Below are 16,787 nucleotides of genomic sequence, written 5' to 3'. Positions count from 1 at the left end.
AACAATGAAAAACAAAGAAAATAAGGCAGAAACAAACAGACAAAAAATGAGGCAGAAAATAGACAGACAAAGAGGCAGAAAATACAAAAAAAGAAGAGTAAAAGAGGATATACAAACAAAAAATGAGGGAGAAAAAAGGTAAAATTGAGGCAGAAGAGAGATTAGAAAACCACCCTGGAGGCGGAGAAGTGAAGAGGTGAAGGTTTTACCTTCCACAGGCTGTAACTCATCCACAGCCAGCTGCAGACTCTTCCCTCTCCTCATGACTCGGACCGTGTGCCACTCGTTATCATTCAGGTTCTGTCCGATGAAGAGCGTCTCGGGCCCTTTACCTGTAGAACAGTCCAGACTCGGATTAACGATCATCCGAGCACGACACGGGAAGAGCAAGAGGTCAAAGGTCACACTGGTCTCATTCATTCTTTACGACAAGTCTGAGTCTGACTCACTGAAGAAACCTCACTGAGCTCTACATCAACACTGGAGCTGTTACGTCACTGTGTGTGTGAGCGAGACGGAAATACAGACGTCTAGGAGCACAAATAAATAATAATAACAAATAAATAGCAACAGTGTTGCGTAAAAAAAAAAATAGAGACAACAGGAAAGAAAAAGTAAAGGATGAACAAATAGGCAGAAAACAAAATATGAGACAAACACACAATATAAGCCAGAAAAGAGACAAATTAACGGAAAAAATTACAGACAAAAGAGGCAAAAAAAAAAAAAAAACAGTGAGGCAGACATGAGAGAAAATAAGGCAGAAATTTGCGTTAATAAGTAAAAAAAAAAAAAAGACAGAAAAGGCAGACAAAATAAAATAGTAAAACAGGCAAATAATAATATAATAAAGTGCAAGAAATGACAGCAGTGATAGAAAGAAAGAAAATAACAATATAAAATACTAAAAAAAAACGTATAAACATTTTAATATTATAAAAGTAATGTACACGTAGCAATAATAATTATAATAATAATAATAATAATAATAATAATAATAATGATATGCTGAAGTGAAAAATACATTTTAGCTGTTTTTCTCATCATCAGTGATAAAAATAGCGAAAAAAAATAGCTGCTTTCCTCCTTTATCTCCTTTATATAATATCTCCTTTTATGGTTCGTGAATGCAGTCTACATTGTGACAGCAGTGTAATAGCAGCTCTGTCCACTGGATGGCAGTAGAGTGTAAGCGTAATCCTCAGTCTGGGGTTTGGGTTTGGATGTGAGCGTGGCGTTGGATAAACCCTCAGCATTGTTTATTCATCACACATCCTCTTCAAGCGCTGAATTCTGCACTTCGTACACGAACTACCAACGAAGTGTCAACATAACGATATTTTTCTCCCAGTCAAAAGTGTTAGATTTGTTTTTGCTTGTGTGTGTGTGTGTGTTTGTGTGAGAGAGAGAGGCGTGAGGACACAAGCCTGACATGTGAGTGCAAGGAATGCAAATGTCTTATTTTCTCTCTCACACACACACACACACACACACACACATACACACAGAGACTGAAAAGGAAACGAGAAGAGAACCTTCGGCTTCTTCCACCTCTTTTTTTTTTTTTTCTTGAAGCTACATGAGAAGAGAATCTGGGTTGCAGCAGATCCCTGAAGCATTGCAGTATAATCATGCTCATGATCTGGCATTCAGAGGTATTCAAAGAACACCTCGCTGTACTGATACTTCTCAGAGAGTGAGAGAAAGAGAGAGGAAGAGAAAGAGAGAGAAAGAGGTTCTGTCATTAAACGCAAGGTAAAAACACTGATGTCAGCTTCCCACTTTGAAACATCTTTCCATTAGCGAGGAGACAGACTCGCCGGCGATGATGTGACCAGACGGAGCATTCTGCCAAGTTTCAGCCTCCATCTCCCCTGACATGGGGAAAGGAGAGCAGCACACGGCCCTGACACAGAAAGCCATTTACAGTTCCCCTGTGCTGTGATGAACAGCATCAAAATGCCATTTTTTTCTCTTTTTTTTCAGCTAAAGACAAGAGCAGCAGCAAGAACACCAAGCACGGATGATGGCGTCTCGAGAATGGAAATGGACAACGTACTTAGCGTCTTGAGACCGATGTTCAGACAAATGGACGGGAAGCTTCTACAAAAGCATCTGAGATGTTCATGTCCCTTCGGAGAAAATCAACAAAAAGTGCTTGTGCCATTCAACCATGCTAGCATTTAAAAAAAATTACATTTTATCCTGGCAGACATTTAAAAAATTCAGATCAATCCTTAAATACAAACGTGAGTCAAATTACAAACTTTAAATGTGCAACGTAAATTACAACTGAATTATTATTATTATTAATTTTTTTCTAGAAGAATCCAGACACTTGTTGAGCGCTGGAACACTGGCAATGAACTTCTGAGAAGCCTTTAAAAATTAAGGTTTTCATTTGACCCAAACCATTTTATTAACTAGCTAGCTAACCTGTTAATGTTTAATTAAGTTTAAATTAATTAAAGTTAAATTAAATATGAATACAATATTCTAAGATTATAAATTCAAGCTTAGCATTCTAGCTTACCATTTTCACCAATTTTCCAACATTCAAAATATGGTCATTTATTTACATCCTAATGGTTAATAATAATAATTCATTAAGTGACTTCGCATAAATGAATGTTATTAGTTTTGCATTTTATTATTTATTTTATTATTTTGTATAAGGGCAATAGCAGGGAATTTTTTTTCTTTTATGATATTTTGTCCTTTTTTAACTACCTCCTCAAATATACAGAATTATTGACTGTATTTTGTCAAAAAAAAAAATTCAGAGATGGGAAGTAAAACAGTACTAATGGCCTTGGATGTTATAAAAGCAACATCTAAATAAGTAAGGGAGTAAATAAATAAATAAATAAATAAATAAACACTGCTATTTATAAATACTTTATAAAGCAGTTTTTGAAGCAAGTACATGACTTCATAATGTTAAGGCTGAGTTCGGGCATCAAAAGTTGTTATGTGTGCTATATAACACATTTATAACACATTATAAAGGCAGGATTGAATCAGAATGTATTAGTTCATTTTTAAATAGGAAATTATTCTGAATTATTCTGCAAATTTAGCCACTGTGGTGTTGCTGGTGATGGCGGTTGTGATCCTGGCCAGCAAATAGCTAGCGTTGAGATATGCTTAGCATGATGTCATTAAGGCTAAGAGAACATGCATGGTGTGGTGAAGAATGCCTTTAATAACCTGAACAGCACACAATCCAAATGAAACTCAGTATCGATGGCTGTTAGCGTGAAGGGGACACCGCTAATCCACCACTATCTCTCTCTGAAATGTAGAAAAGGAAGCGCAGAGCTCAGAGGGAGAACCAAGGTCAGCCAAATCTCCTACAAATACGCACCTTTAGGCCTCCCAAATCCCAGCAGCTTCCCTGAGTACACAAAACATGCATCAATGTGATGCTTGAAATCCCGTCGGAGGCTTCACGGCCTCGGAGGACTTACTCCAGTCAACACGTTAATGGCTATTTACCTCCTTTACCCTTTTTTTCCTCCATCTTTCCAGCACATTCCATGGCACGGATGCAATGTATATGCAAATTCCCCCCAGAGCTCAGTGATGGAACGCACTCAATCTCTCAGGGGCTGATTTCGCCATGTAAGCAATACATAGTGAAGGAGGAGAGGTCAAAGACATCCAGAGAAAATGATTACAAACGGAGAAGTAATGTAGCTGTTCAGGACAAACGGGGATCTGTGGCTTGGCTTTGCGACAGCTAATTCCGGAAAAGTGGATAGTTTATGAAAAGATGACATACATGACTAAAAAGGTTTATATTCTCCTCTTTTTCAACTCTGGGTGTTTATGTTTCAGTATATAACCAATATAACGTCATTTTTGTTTGTTTCTAGTTCATGTCAGCTCTATTTGTCTTACTAACGTCTTACAGCTGGATTATTTTGGATTTTTGTGGAACTGAGCACAAAAGTAGCAGAAAAATGATGAAAAACAGAATGGTATGAAGAAGCGAGAATGAGGCTGGGGCTGATTTCCTTCTAGCTCAGGCTATAGATTCGTGCAGCCTATCAGTGATAGTCATGTCATGTTTTTTACACAGAATGACGTTTTTCGTATCACGTCATCAGCTTTGAATGAGAAGTAGCATGTGTAATGAACGTGAACAAGGTGGCTTGTTTACTCTATCATCATATTTTTTCCCCAAAAATGCCTTTGGAGGAGAAAGTAAAGCACACACTGTCCAATCAAAGTAATTTGTACACAGAAAAAGACAGAACTGTAAAAAATTACTGTTTTTTTGGTTTGACTGAGTGTTTGGTAATTGGAGGAAATACATCATTAAGTCAGTAGAGTGATACAAACTTGAAACACTTAGAAAAAAAATAGAAATAGGTGTATTTTTCTTCATTCTTCGTTATTCTTATGATGCCATCGATGAGACCTTGTGATATAATGCACTGCTTAACGCTAATAGTTTCAGTTTCTAGTAATTGATAGATATTAGATTTTAGTCATCTGTTATGACCAGCAGCCATCACTCTTTCTAAGGTCTATTAAACTAGATAAAATTAAACTAGATAAAATAAGTACCAATTCATTTTTTTAATTGAAACACCTATACTTCAGAATTTTTGGTTTGACTCATTTTCTAACACTCTAAAAATGAGATCCAATTGAAAAAGGCAGAGATCTTGATCACTGTAACGTCTATGAGTCTTTTTATCTATTCATTTAACAGCTTTACCCTCAAATGTGCCTAACTTTAATAAAGCATCATTTAGAGTTCCATTAGGATCATAAGACTGCTAGTCAATATTCTCAAATACAAAGACGTGTGTAGGTTTTAGATGTTCGAACACTGATTGAATTTTTTCTTACTTAATTGTCATTCTGGATTTTTTTTTTTATATGTTTTGTCTGTGGCACTAATAATGACTAAAACTATATTTTTACCACTGTGTTGTTGAATTCTGGATTCTGATTGGTCTGAAGGTGTTGATTCATTTTCTATAACAGCAGCTCTGACAGTAGTGCAGCTGCAAGTCACAGGTTTATATTAATGCGCTTGTTCTGATACGTTATACTTTCTTTTCACAGACCCGCCACATAATTGATGTACACTTAACGTTGTAGAACGTCCACAAAACAATGTTATCCTGTTATCACTAGCAGCTATAAACAGTTGTTCCCTCAGCAGGATGCGGTAAATGGAGCATTTTTTTAATTACGTAGAAATGTTTAAAGCATAAACTTTAAGATGATAGATATAAAAATTTCATACAATTCAACACTTTAATTGTCCATCTATCCATCTATCCATCCTCTGTAGCGCTTATCCTACTCACGGGGAGCCTGGAGCCTATCCCAGGGAACTCGTGGCACAAGGCGGGGGACACCCAGGACGGGGTGCCAACCCATTGCAGGGCACAATCACACACACACACACACACACACACACACACTGACCCAACCATTCACACACTATGGACAATTTGGAAGGGTCAATCAGCCTACAACGCATGTCTTTGGACTGGGGATGAATCCAGAGTACCAGGAGGAAACCCCCAAAGCACAGGGAGAACATGCATACCCTCTCAGGGACTTATTTTGCTGTGTAAGCAATACATAGTGGAGGAAGAGAGGACAAAAAGATAAAGAAAAAAAATGATTACGAAAGGAGAAGTAATGCAGCTGTTCAGGAAAAACTGGGATCTGTGGCTTAGTTTTGCGACAGCTAATTCTGGAAGACCGGCTATGAAAAGATGATATACATGACTAACGTGTTTCTATTCTACTCTTTTTCAGCAACTTTGGGTTTTTATGTTTCAGTATATAACTAATATAACATCATTACTGTTTGTTTCCAATTCATGGTAGCTCTATTTGTCTTACTAACATCTCACGGTAGATTATTTTGGATTTTCGTAGAACATATATATACCATTTTGTGGTTTTCTGGTACTGTTGTGCTCAGTTCTACAAAAATCCAAAATAATCTACCGTGAGACTTTAGTTTATATATTCTGTGTAATAATAAATTGTCTAAATAATTAATATTAATAAATAATAATAAATATAAAAACATTATTACAACAACATGGTGATGCAGACATTTGTTGTGGTCATAAAGCTCTTTCCTCAAACAAATTTTTGTCTTTGGTTTTCTCTCTTTATCACAATATTGCATTGACAACAGAATATTTTGTCAATACTTTTTTAAAATTTTTTTAAAGTTTTTTTTTTTGTTTTTTATTTTTTATTTTTTGTTTTTTTACATCCAAGTCTGTAAATGCATTTATTTTTGTCAAGTTTGCAAGTGTTTTATACTCTACCGTTGTGTCTTCTGACTGGAACTGAAGACATAATTAACTAATCTATATTGAGTAATAATTTAATGAGATCTACATAAACCTGGTTAACACTGTGTAAATTATAGTGGTCTTTGAGTCACTAATGGATGTCTTTATCATCTTACAACCATTTAAACCAAAATTGAAATCTAAATGTAATTGATAGAAATCAATTTTGGGTGATCTGTGGGCCTTGAATGTCATTTTCATGGTTTATTTGCTGTAATATAGACGGCTTTCATATGAGTAACTGCTAGGTATAGCTAAGATGGCTCTGGCTAGGTAAAGTTCTGTGATACATAATACAAAATACATTTTGTTAATTGAATTACAAATATCATTTTGCATTAATAATCTGGAAGTCAGAGAAAATGGTATATTCGGCACCTCTTTGGCTTTCAGCTCCAGTGTTCATACAGATCAATATTAAACATTTTCTTTCAAATCCACAGTCATTTGGCAAATATGACCTCTGACGTGAATTTCAAAGTGCACCATGTTGCAATATTTATCCATCAAACGATGGCTACGGAATCATCGAGTGGTATTTCGGGGTAAAGCCTGATGACTGATTTGGATTCTGGAAAAGAAACGGGAATTGAAATGTCGACTCGAAGAAGACGAGGCTGCTTTAATCAGAAAAACACAACACAGCCTTCATCTAAAGATGAAGCCTGCTCTGGCCTGAAGCTAAGAGATAGCTATGAAGTCTGACTGCTACTCCATCAAAGAGCAAAAAAGGACCTTATAAAAGAGAGATGAATTACCTGTCAACATTTAATCAATTTTTTTCTTACTCTTATATATATATATATATATATATATATATATATATATATATATATATATATATATATATATGGAACGTGCTAGACTTTGGATCCTTAAAATTTATGTAGACAGTAGAATAATCCTTCCTTGCCAAATCCTTACTTGTGCAGTCTAAGAACTAATCTAAAATATGTTGCATATGTGACTATTTTAATGTGTATAAGTGAATAAGGAAATAAGAATGACTTCTAACCAATGACCCTCTCCAGAGACAAGTGCTGAAAGCAAGCAATCCATGAAGCACCTGATACCCTGGAAGGCATAAAACACATGCCAGCAAAAGGAAACCAAAATGATGGAAGCCATCTTGGTGTATTTTTATTCACTTATTAGCAGAATTTAGGCTGAGTGGTGTTTATACAGTTTCCCTAAGACCGGACAGGGATGCTCCGGGGAACTCAGGGTCTTAATTGACAGTGACATGTTCTTGGTTTACCTGCTCCATCCTGTCAGTTTTGACTTGCCCTGATTAGCAAAACGTGTTAATTAGAGCGTAAATGTGCTCTGGTCTCAACTGTTTGTGGGTTATTACCTCTCTTAAGTGATAAAGCTGTGACATCTGGATAAGGAAATGGCAGTAATTAGTAATTGGAGCAGCCACTGCTTTGTGGAGAAAAGACCAATTCTGAGCAAAAAGAAAACTATTGTACCAGAAAAACTGAGGAACTCCCCTTTTACCATTGGCCACGTATTCAGTACCGGAGTTTGGTATCTGATTGTACAGGCCAGAGGGGCGATATTTGGATGGTTGGGTGACCTAGCTATTTCCTTTGTATGTTGGGGCCTGACCTAGACCGGGTCTTAACAGTCAAACAGTAGATAATCTATTATTTAGCCAAAAAGTATTTCCCTGTCAGCTTATATTCAATATTACCAGCATTTTCTAGGGGAACAATTTTTTGCTCTCTGTGTGATCCAGTGATTATTTTAACATAAAGTGTATTTCAAATAAGTGTATTTCTAGCCTGTATGTCTAGTCTGATTTTTATGTGATAGTTCATGTTTCGGATGATTAATTTTTACTAGTCAACCAGTGATTCAACTAGTCATTGTCTTTTTCCATAGTTAAAGCAAAATCGGATTCAGGACATCACTATTTTCATGCTATTTTATTAGTTATTTTACGATGCAAGGAAACCTCAGGTTTTCAATTTGTTGAGATTTGAAGTCCATTAGATCTAGTTTCTTGTATTTGTGGTGAAAGAAATATCAAGCGTTATTCCAAGGTATTATAATAGAATTGTATTCAAATTTTAACCTGAACCACTGCAAGACTGCAGATCATGTCAAGGTTTCCTCGTCTTACATTTTGATTGACTGGTTTCACTGCACGCTGATGTGAACTGGTGAAGTTTCTGGGAATTTCCGGCACAATGAAATGTCAGATTGCAGGGTTGGATGAAATACACTTAAATTGCTTAATAACTTTGCACCTTGCACTCAGAAAATAAGGCAGTAATCTGTACCATTGCTTGTCACTGGGATGGAACCCTTAAGAGGATGCCTTGGACTTTCAAGAGGATGTATTGTACCCTCAAAAGGAATGCATAGTACCCTCAAGGGGAATGTATAGTACCCTCAAGAGGCATGTATGGTACCCTCAAGGGAATGCATAGTACCCTCAAGGGGAATGTATGGTACCCTCAAGGGGAATGTATAGTACCCTCAAGAGGCATGTATGGTACCCTCAAGGGAATGCATAGTACCCTCAAGGGGAATGTATGGTACCCTCAAGGGGAATGTATGGTACCCTCAAGGGAATGCATAGTACCCTCAAGGGGAATGCATAGTACCCTCAAGAGGCATGTATGGTACCCTCAAGGGGAATGCATAGTACCCTCAAGGGGCATGTATGGTACCCTCAAGGGGAATGCATAGTACCCTCAAGGGGATGTATTTTACCTCAGTGGGATGTCTAACACAATGGATATAAAAAGTCTACACACCCCTGTTAAAATGGCAGGTTTTTGTTATGTAAAAAAATGAAAGATAAATCATACCAGAACATTTTCCACCCTCAATGTGAAATTACAATGTAGAAAAATAAGTGAAAATCCAGGTGGAGGGAATCATGAATAGCTACAAATACCAGTCGATTTTAGTGGAAAATCTTCAGGTGTCTGCTAGTAAGCTGAAAACGAGAAGGATTTTCACCTTTCAGTACAACAATGACCCAAAGCATGCATCCAAGTAAAAAAAGAATGGCTTAACCAAAAGATGATCAATGTTTTTGAATAACCTAGCCGGAGCCCGGACCTGAATCCAGCTAAAAATCTGTGGGGTGACCTGAATCAGGCTGTGCACAGGAGATGCCCCTACAATATGATGGATCTAGAATGTTTTTTGCAAGAAACAGTGGGAAAATATTGCTAAGTCAAGATGTGCCATGCTGATAGACTCTTACTAAAAAGGACTGAGTGGTATAATAAAGTCAAAAGGTGCTTCAACAAAGTATTATTTTAGGGGTGTGCACACATATCCAACTAGGTTATTATAAGTTTTTTTATTTTTTCCCTAAAAAAGTTTCCGATTGTTTTTCACTTTATTTGTACACTGTGCAATTTCACATTAAAGGTGGGAAAAGATCTGACATGATTTATCTTAGTTTCATTCTTTTACTTAACAAAAACTTGCCATTTTAACAGGGATATGTAGACATTTTATATGCACTGTATCCTCAAGGGGATGTCTTGTACGAGAATGTCTTATACCTTCAAGGAGATATCTTTTATGGGGATGTTGTGTATCCTCAAGGGGAGGTCTTTTACCATCAAATGGATGTCTTGTACCTTTGGTATGCAAGTTTTTTTTGCAAGTGGTATACCTTTAAATGACCTTATGGATCTTCGTTTTGAAGATAAAGGTGATGGGACATGTTTGCATTGCTAGCTCACAGCACCAGGGTCTCCAGTTCGATCCTGAGGTCAGGTTATTTCAGGGGTATCCAGTGTTATCTGGAAAGGGCCGGTATGGGTGCAGGTTTTCATTCCAACCAAGCAGAAGCCACACCTGAGTCTATTGAAAGCAAAGGTCAACTGATTAAACAGGTGGAATCAGTTGTGGCTCCTGCTTGATTGGAATGAAAACCTGCACCCACACTGGCCCATTGTGGATACAAGTGGACACCCCTGGGTTATTGATTGTGCTGAGTTTTGCATGTTCTCCTAGTGTTGGTGTGGGTTTCCTCTGTGTTCTTGGTGTAGGCTCTGTATCATGATCCTGACCAGGATAAAGCACCTACTCAAGATGAATGAATGAATGGACGAATGTTCTTTTGAAAGCTATCTATTAAAGCTATCAAGCATGTACCCTTGAAGGATAAAATCCCAATGGTACAGTTTAGTGCCTTTTTTTCTAATGAGGAAACAGATGACAAGATTAATGTTTGGTACTAACTAAGCCTTTATTTGGGTGTGGCCACTCTCGTTACAGCTGGCTAGAGCTCGCAAGCAACTCGCTGTGTAATGATGTGTTTATTTCGACTCATGCTAATGTTGGCGCTTGTAAGCTGAAGGTCAGCAAAGAGTCTGTTTCTAGGGTGCGACACTAACATTGATTAGTGAAGGCTGTAAAAAGAAAATGGGTCATGTAAGAAAAAGAAACATTATTCACTTCTAGAAAGCCTTGGAAGCTTTGTTGTACAAGGCAATAAAATAAAACACAGAGGAAGAGAAGAGAAAAAAAGGGGGATGCAGTGGGCCATAGCTGTTGAGTCACTGGGTATAAAAAACACTGTGAATCATTTGCGACCCCTGAGAAATCATTTATTCATTAGTGAATTGAATAATGAATGGGCAGACTAACTCTTTACTCCCACTTTCTCTCCCTTGCTTTGTCTTTCCACCTTCAGTCCTTTTGCTTTTCTTTTGCTGTTCACTGCCTCCACACTTTCTCTCTTTCCACCTCTCGCTCTGTGCTTGGAGAGGCAGGTTAATGAGAATAATAAAATTGCACTCCATACTTCCTTTCTGCTTCAACAAGCCTCATCAATTTACAAGCAGTCTGACAGGATAAGGAAAGGCAAAATGGTGTGAATTGAAAAAAAAAAGAATGACAAAAGGGAACTCATGCATGGAAAAAATAGCCCCGATTAAAACACACACCAGACTTCGGACTGTTTGGAGTCAGTCTGAAATTCGGTCATTAGGAACAGAAGGCTGTGACGACTCAGCGGCAGCCATGTTAATCCTCGTCACTCAGTTCCTCTCATTCCCATCCCTACCTACCATTACTAATGAGTACGGGGAGCTAATGAGGCCCAAACCCATCTGCCTGCGGGACCCACAGGCCTGCTCTCAGTTTTTACTGCATCAGACATCATTAAAAACGAAATCAACACTAAATTTGAATATTTGAGCGGAAGACATGGACAACCGTGTTGGTGTTTCCTATTAACACAAGTGATTTGATCTAATGACTGATTTATTATGTCCATAAACATTATTTTTACTTTCAAATCATGGGTTGGACTCCTTCTAGAGGCTAAATATAATATTTATAGCCACATTTCAACATTTGACATGGGGTACCAGCATACTTCCATTAGTTTCAAATTAGTTTTTAGTTATTTTCTAAATTAGAGTTTCAAATTCAGTATTCAAATTAGCTTAGCCAGATAATCACTAAATCATGGTGTCTTGGGTCACAAATTTGTTCCTCTCAGTGCAAGTCATGATTACCACCGCAACGAGAACTGCTTGTTTCTGTTCTGTGTTTTCAGTGTGCTTTTGATTATGTTTTGCCATGAGTCTTTTTTTTTTTTTTTTGACTTGGTCCTGTCTCCACCCCTGTCCTGTCATTGGTTGATTACTTCATTGTGTTCACCTGTTCTTTGCTCCACCTTGATCAGTACTTGATTAGCATGTGCTTTTGATTTCTCATTGCGAAGTCTTGCCAATTGTACTGTACAGTTCTGCACATCACTTCTCTGTTTGTTAATTCTATCATTTCCAATTCTTGTTTATTATTGTTTCTGAATATGGATTATCTGTCTGTAATGTTGCCTATATGTGTACGGACTATAATGAGGGTTTTGAACTTGTGTCCTAGCTCTACTCACCATGTTACATCTTGTGCATGTTCATTGGAGATTCAAAATGACTCTCATCTCTGGGATGACTTAAGTGCTCCCATTATTCTGTTATTAAGTGACCATTATTCTGTTATTTATATATCAAAATATATATCAATGCAATATAGTGCTATAGAGTTGAGTGCAAAAGTTTGCACCCCAGTGGTGGTGGTGTTTTATTTTAAATTCAAATGAAACAAGGTTAAAATGTACCTCTATTTCAGAGGTTTTTGTCTTCAGAAATACATTTTAAGGAGCTAAAAATGAATGTAGGCATATCCTGCAACAAAACAACAAAAAAGAAGTTTTGTCCAAATCAAGTTATTTGAGAATACGTATATCACATTCAGCAAGGAAGAAGCAAATGTTTGCACTGATATTTCCCACTGATTGTCTCAATATTAACATCTGACATACACAGTTTAATTATATTTGTTACAGCTGTGAAACCCAACACACTAAATCTGATGTTTGAAATTGATTTTTTTAAGTCCTATTCATTTCACAAACCTTTGCACTCAGCTGCTGCATCTGTAAAGGTGATAACTCTGACTAACACAGTGATGGTTCATATTAAGTGTGGGTTGAGCAAAAGAGTCGAACATAAAGCTCGCATTCATACAGAACATGTTTTTCAGACACACAGTTATCAGTTCAGGTCATCGTTCAAACTATATTGTATAACATGTGTTAAAGAGTATAGAGAAGAAACAGGAACGGTCACTTACTGGAGGTACAGTTAATCCTGAAACAGTCTGGATGGGGGAGAACACATGAGATGTAAATTCAGTCTTCAAGGTTACAGCTGCACACATCTAAAAAAGTACATAACCCACCACTCTGGGGACGACCACGCGGGCACTGGGTCTGTTCCCAATGCTCTCCTCCATGCCACCTTACTCACCTTTATATACTCTAGATTAATAATGTTTCAAATGAAGTGGGCAGGGATAATTCATCTGTACAATAGAGTTCAGAGATACAGTATTGGCTGCCCTTGGGATCTGAACTTACATAACTAGATAAAAATAAGGAACTAGCTAAAGATTAATTTTCTAGTTCCTCATTTTGTCTCAATAAACATTATGGCATGGGTAGTTTTCTTTTCTTTCTTTTTTTCACAATACCAGAACCATGTGTACCATGATGTACCACAGATTTAATGTTTTACACCATTTTGAGATTGCTTTGTAGTATGCTAGCACACATCTACCATGCTAGTCATTGAGTTTTACTGCTAGGTAGCTAGATTTAGCATCAAAATTCTTATCAGAATTTAGTTAAGCTAACTCGCTTTCCTAGCATCATAGCAGTTGCACAGCTAGCATGCTAGGTAAGAATTAGCATTGTAAATTAATTCTTTTCTGTTTTGAAATACATTGCATGTTAGCTGCGTCTATTTAGTGTGAAAAAAAAAAACGTAATTAAAAACAATGCTAATTTAAATATTGTAACACTGAGGTGAGTAATTTCGTCAAGTGTCAGTTAGCACTATGATCTCGGAATAAATAGCTTAGTTGTATACAGATTGCTAAAATAATACAAATAGACTTCCTGTAATGGTCTTCACACACTTCACACGGAGTTCTTTCATGAACAATTCATTATCTTTCTATAATATTGATTCCTTGATAACACTGGTTCTGAAATTGGAAACGTGCTTTTAGAGAGCATTGAGTCATGACCCTGGTTTGGTTAAGCCACTTTAAAGCTTACTACGATCAGTTTATATCTATTTATTCCATTGCTCCTTAATAACCCAAGATAAGGAATCATTCCTGGACCATTCATTCCTCTCAAAGCATGTGAGAGAGCGTACGCATTGTTACGATCAGTGTGTAGAAATGTCTGCATGATGTGCTGCTCTCTCACAGCGGAGGGCGGAGCATCAGGAATGATGCCTTGTGGGATAGATTTCGATTTCGAACAGCACAAATCCTCAACAAACAAATAAACTTCAACATAATGTTTAATGCTTGGAGGGAATGTTATACAGTTATACAGTTTATATGCGTTAGCCCCATGCTGTTTAGTAGAAAATCTTTGGGGTGGGGCTATGTGTGAGCTCAGTTTGTGATGTCACAAGACAGTGCGAACTCATTGTGCCTGAGACATACAACTTTTATATACTGTAAAGCTGAATTGTATGTGTGGAGTCTCAGGCGCAATTATATCTGAGACATAGATTTCAACATAAAACAGATTTGGAGAAAGGGCTATGAATGAACTCAGTTTGTGATGTCACAAAACTCTGTGAACCTATCACGTCCAAGCTGTGATACATCTATATGAAACTGATTTGTGGGAGGGGCTATGTATGAGCTCAGTTTGTGATGTCACAAACCTCCTTGAATTTATCATGCCTAACACGTAGTACTTCTACATAAGTCTGATTTGTTGGTGGTGGAATGCATCAGTTTGTGAGGTCACAAAAATTCGCAATCAAGACATAGTATTTCTATATAAAAACTGAACTGTGGGCGGGGCTATGTAGGAGTTCAGTTTGTGATGTCACAAAGCTATGTGAACCAATCATGTCTGAGATATAGTACTTCTATATAAAACTGACTTGGGGGTGGAGCTATGTATGAGCTCAGTTGTGATGTCACATAACTCTGTGAACCTATCATTTCTGATATTTAAATAATTAGTGGAAAGTGTAAAGGTGTTACACTTTACACATTTGCATATCATGACTATTCATAGTTCCAGGCATTTTTACTAAAGCTAGAGATGTTCCCAGGCCATTTTTAATCGCTTCAAGGCATTAAAATTTTATTTTCCTTCAACCTAGATTTCTATTAACCCTTTAAACAAGTAAACGATTATTCATTTAGACATCTTAAAGCATTTTATTTACTAACTCCAGTGAAACGAACAGGAAGAGTAGCTTAGTACTAGCCTGGTGTCCGAATTGCACCTTACACTTATACACTTTTATTATAAATTAAATGAAATAATTTTATTAATCCTGATGCTAATTTGAAACGAAGCCTCATTTGGGATGTGTTTAAACACATTACTCCAGATTAGACAGATTTGTCAGTCAATTTACAATGCACTGTTAAGGGAATTAACATCATAACACAATCAGGGAGGTGTTAGCCAGGTGTTAGTGCTGTCAAGAGATAATGATGTAGACGACACTTCAATTCCACTCGTGTTTGGAAACTTAAATAGCTCTTTAAGAATCCATTTTAGATGGGAGATAAATGGACATACCTTGCATTGATCTTCTTACAAATGTGGCATAACACGACTAGTTTCAAGACTTAATATGTTCAGTTTGTTTGATTGTTTATATTTTAGGGAAGCTGTTTAAGGAAATGATAAAACAGAGATTTTAGTACTTCTATATAAAACTCTTTTGGGGCGGGGCTATGTATATGCTCAGTTTGTGATGTCACAAAACTCCTAGAATTGCTACGAATAATACAAATAAATTTATCTGAATGTTCACACACCACATGGATTTTTATCATGAACAATTTGTTAACTTTCTTTAATATTGACTTCTTCGTATGTGATTAAAAGGTGGTTCTAAAAGTGGACTTGTGCTGTTAGTACCTAAAAATGTACCTACATATACCTTAAAAATCTATATGATTACAAATTTTGAGAATAAAGAGTTCTTTTTTTTTGGAAATTGAAAAAAGTAGTGCTTCTCCTTAATAACTTCTTATCAACATTGTAGTATTTTTTTAAGAGGTTGGAGGGAATGGAGTCCAGAGAGGAGTAAAGAGATCGTCCACTTTCCTCTTACTGCTAAAAAAATTACGATTCATCATTTTTTGTACAATTGCTTCATTTATCAGTATCCAGCAGAAAGAAGTTTTATCCACTCCCACATTTCCTGTATCCTGTAGGGATTAATAGATAAACCGGAAATAGACAAACGAAACATACGTTAAACGAGGTTGTGTTGTTGAGGATCGTGCTGCTCAGAATCAAATAAATCCATTTCACCCTTCAATGTGGCATCAACCTCCGTGTGTCGTCAACCTCAGCAGAAAAGTGGTCACAAACGGCCAAAAATCCAGCGTCAGCTCTCTCTCTCTCTCTCTCTCTGTCTCTCTCTCTCTCTCTCTGAGGGAATGCTCTGTTTTCATGGGCTTTTTGGAAGTATTTCAATACAGAACCCATCTGAATGACAGCTGGAGTGATAAAAATAATAGACTTTAGATGGAAAAACATTAAAGCAATCAAAGAATGTGTTGCAATGACATGGCTCCAGGAAACTCCAGAGTGCTTCATGGGCAAAACTCTTCCTTGACAACAGGAAAGCAATGAGGCCTGGCGCTCTCAAGGTAAAATGCATCCATTTGGTATCCTAGTTAGGAATTCTGCCAAAAAGGGTAACATTTTACATTAAGGTCCTCTTTACTAACATTATTTTATGCATTGAGTGAGGAATAAAACACTTAGGGGTATGCTGTTATAGGAAAATAATTACGAGGTGATGGTGGTGGTGAGATGAAGGGAAGTTACTGTTACCACCTTGTAGTCGATTTTTTTTCCTATAACAGAACGTCCCAATGTGGATTATTCCT

General features: G+C 37.0%; 1 protein-coding gene across 27 annotated transcripts in view; it reads right to left on the bottom strand.

The window, feature by feature from the left end:
* The window catches only part of LOC113545749 (neurexin-1a), a 314,140-nt gene that overhangs the window by 176,221 nt on the left and 121,132 nt on the right, over window positions 1-16,787 (bottom strand). For 18 of the 27 annotated variants that reach the window (XM_053231012.1, XM_053231013.1, XM_053231020.1 and 15 more), the window contains 2 exons: window positions 12,966-12,992; window positions 210-332 (listed from right to left, as the gene is read on the bottom strand). In XM_053231012.1, the coding sequence (XP_053086987.1) occupies window positions 210-332; window positions 12,966-12,992 (150 nt within the window). The remainder of the gene's footprint in view (window positions 1-209; window positions 333-12,965; window positions 12,993-16,787) is intronic. The other 9 variants (XM_053231016.1, XM_034301115.2, XM_034301123.2 and 6 more) reach the window with 1 other exon arrangement.

The sequence above is a fragment of the Pangasianodon hypophthalmus genome, chromosome 28 (genome assembly GCF_027358585.1).
Source record: "Pangasianodon hypophthalmus isolate fPanHyp1 chromosome 28, fPanHyp1.pri, whole genome shotgun sequence".
Classification (NCBI taxonomy): domain Eukaryota; kingdom Metazoa; phylum Chordata; class Actinopteri; order Siluriformes; family Pangasiidae; genus Pangasianodon; species Pangasianodon hypophthalmus.
Note: the sequence above shows the minus strand (reverse complement) of the source record. Positions and strands in the feature narration are given on the sequence as shown.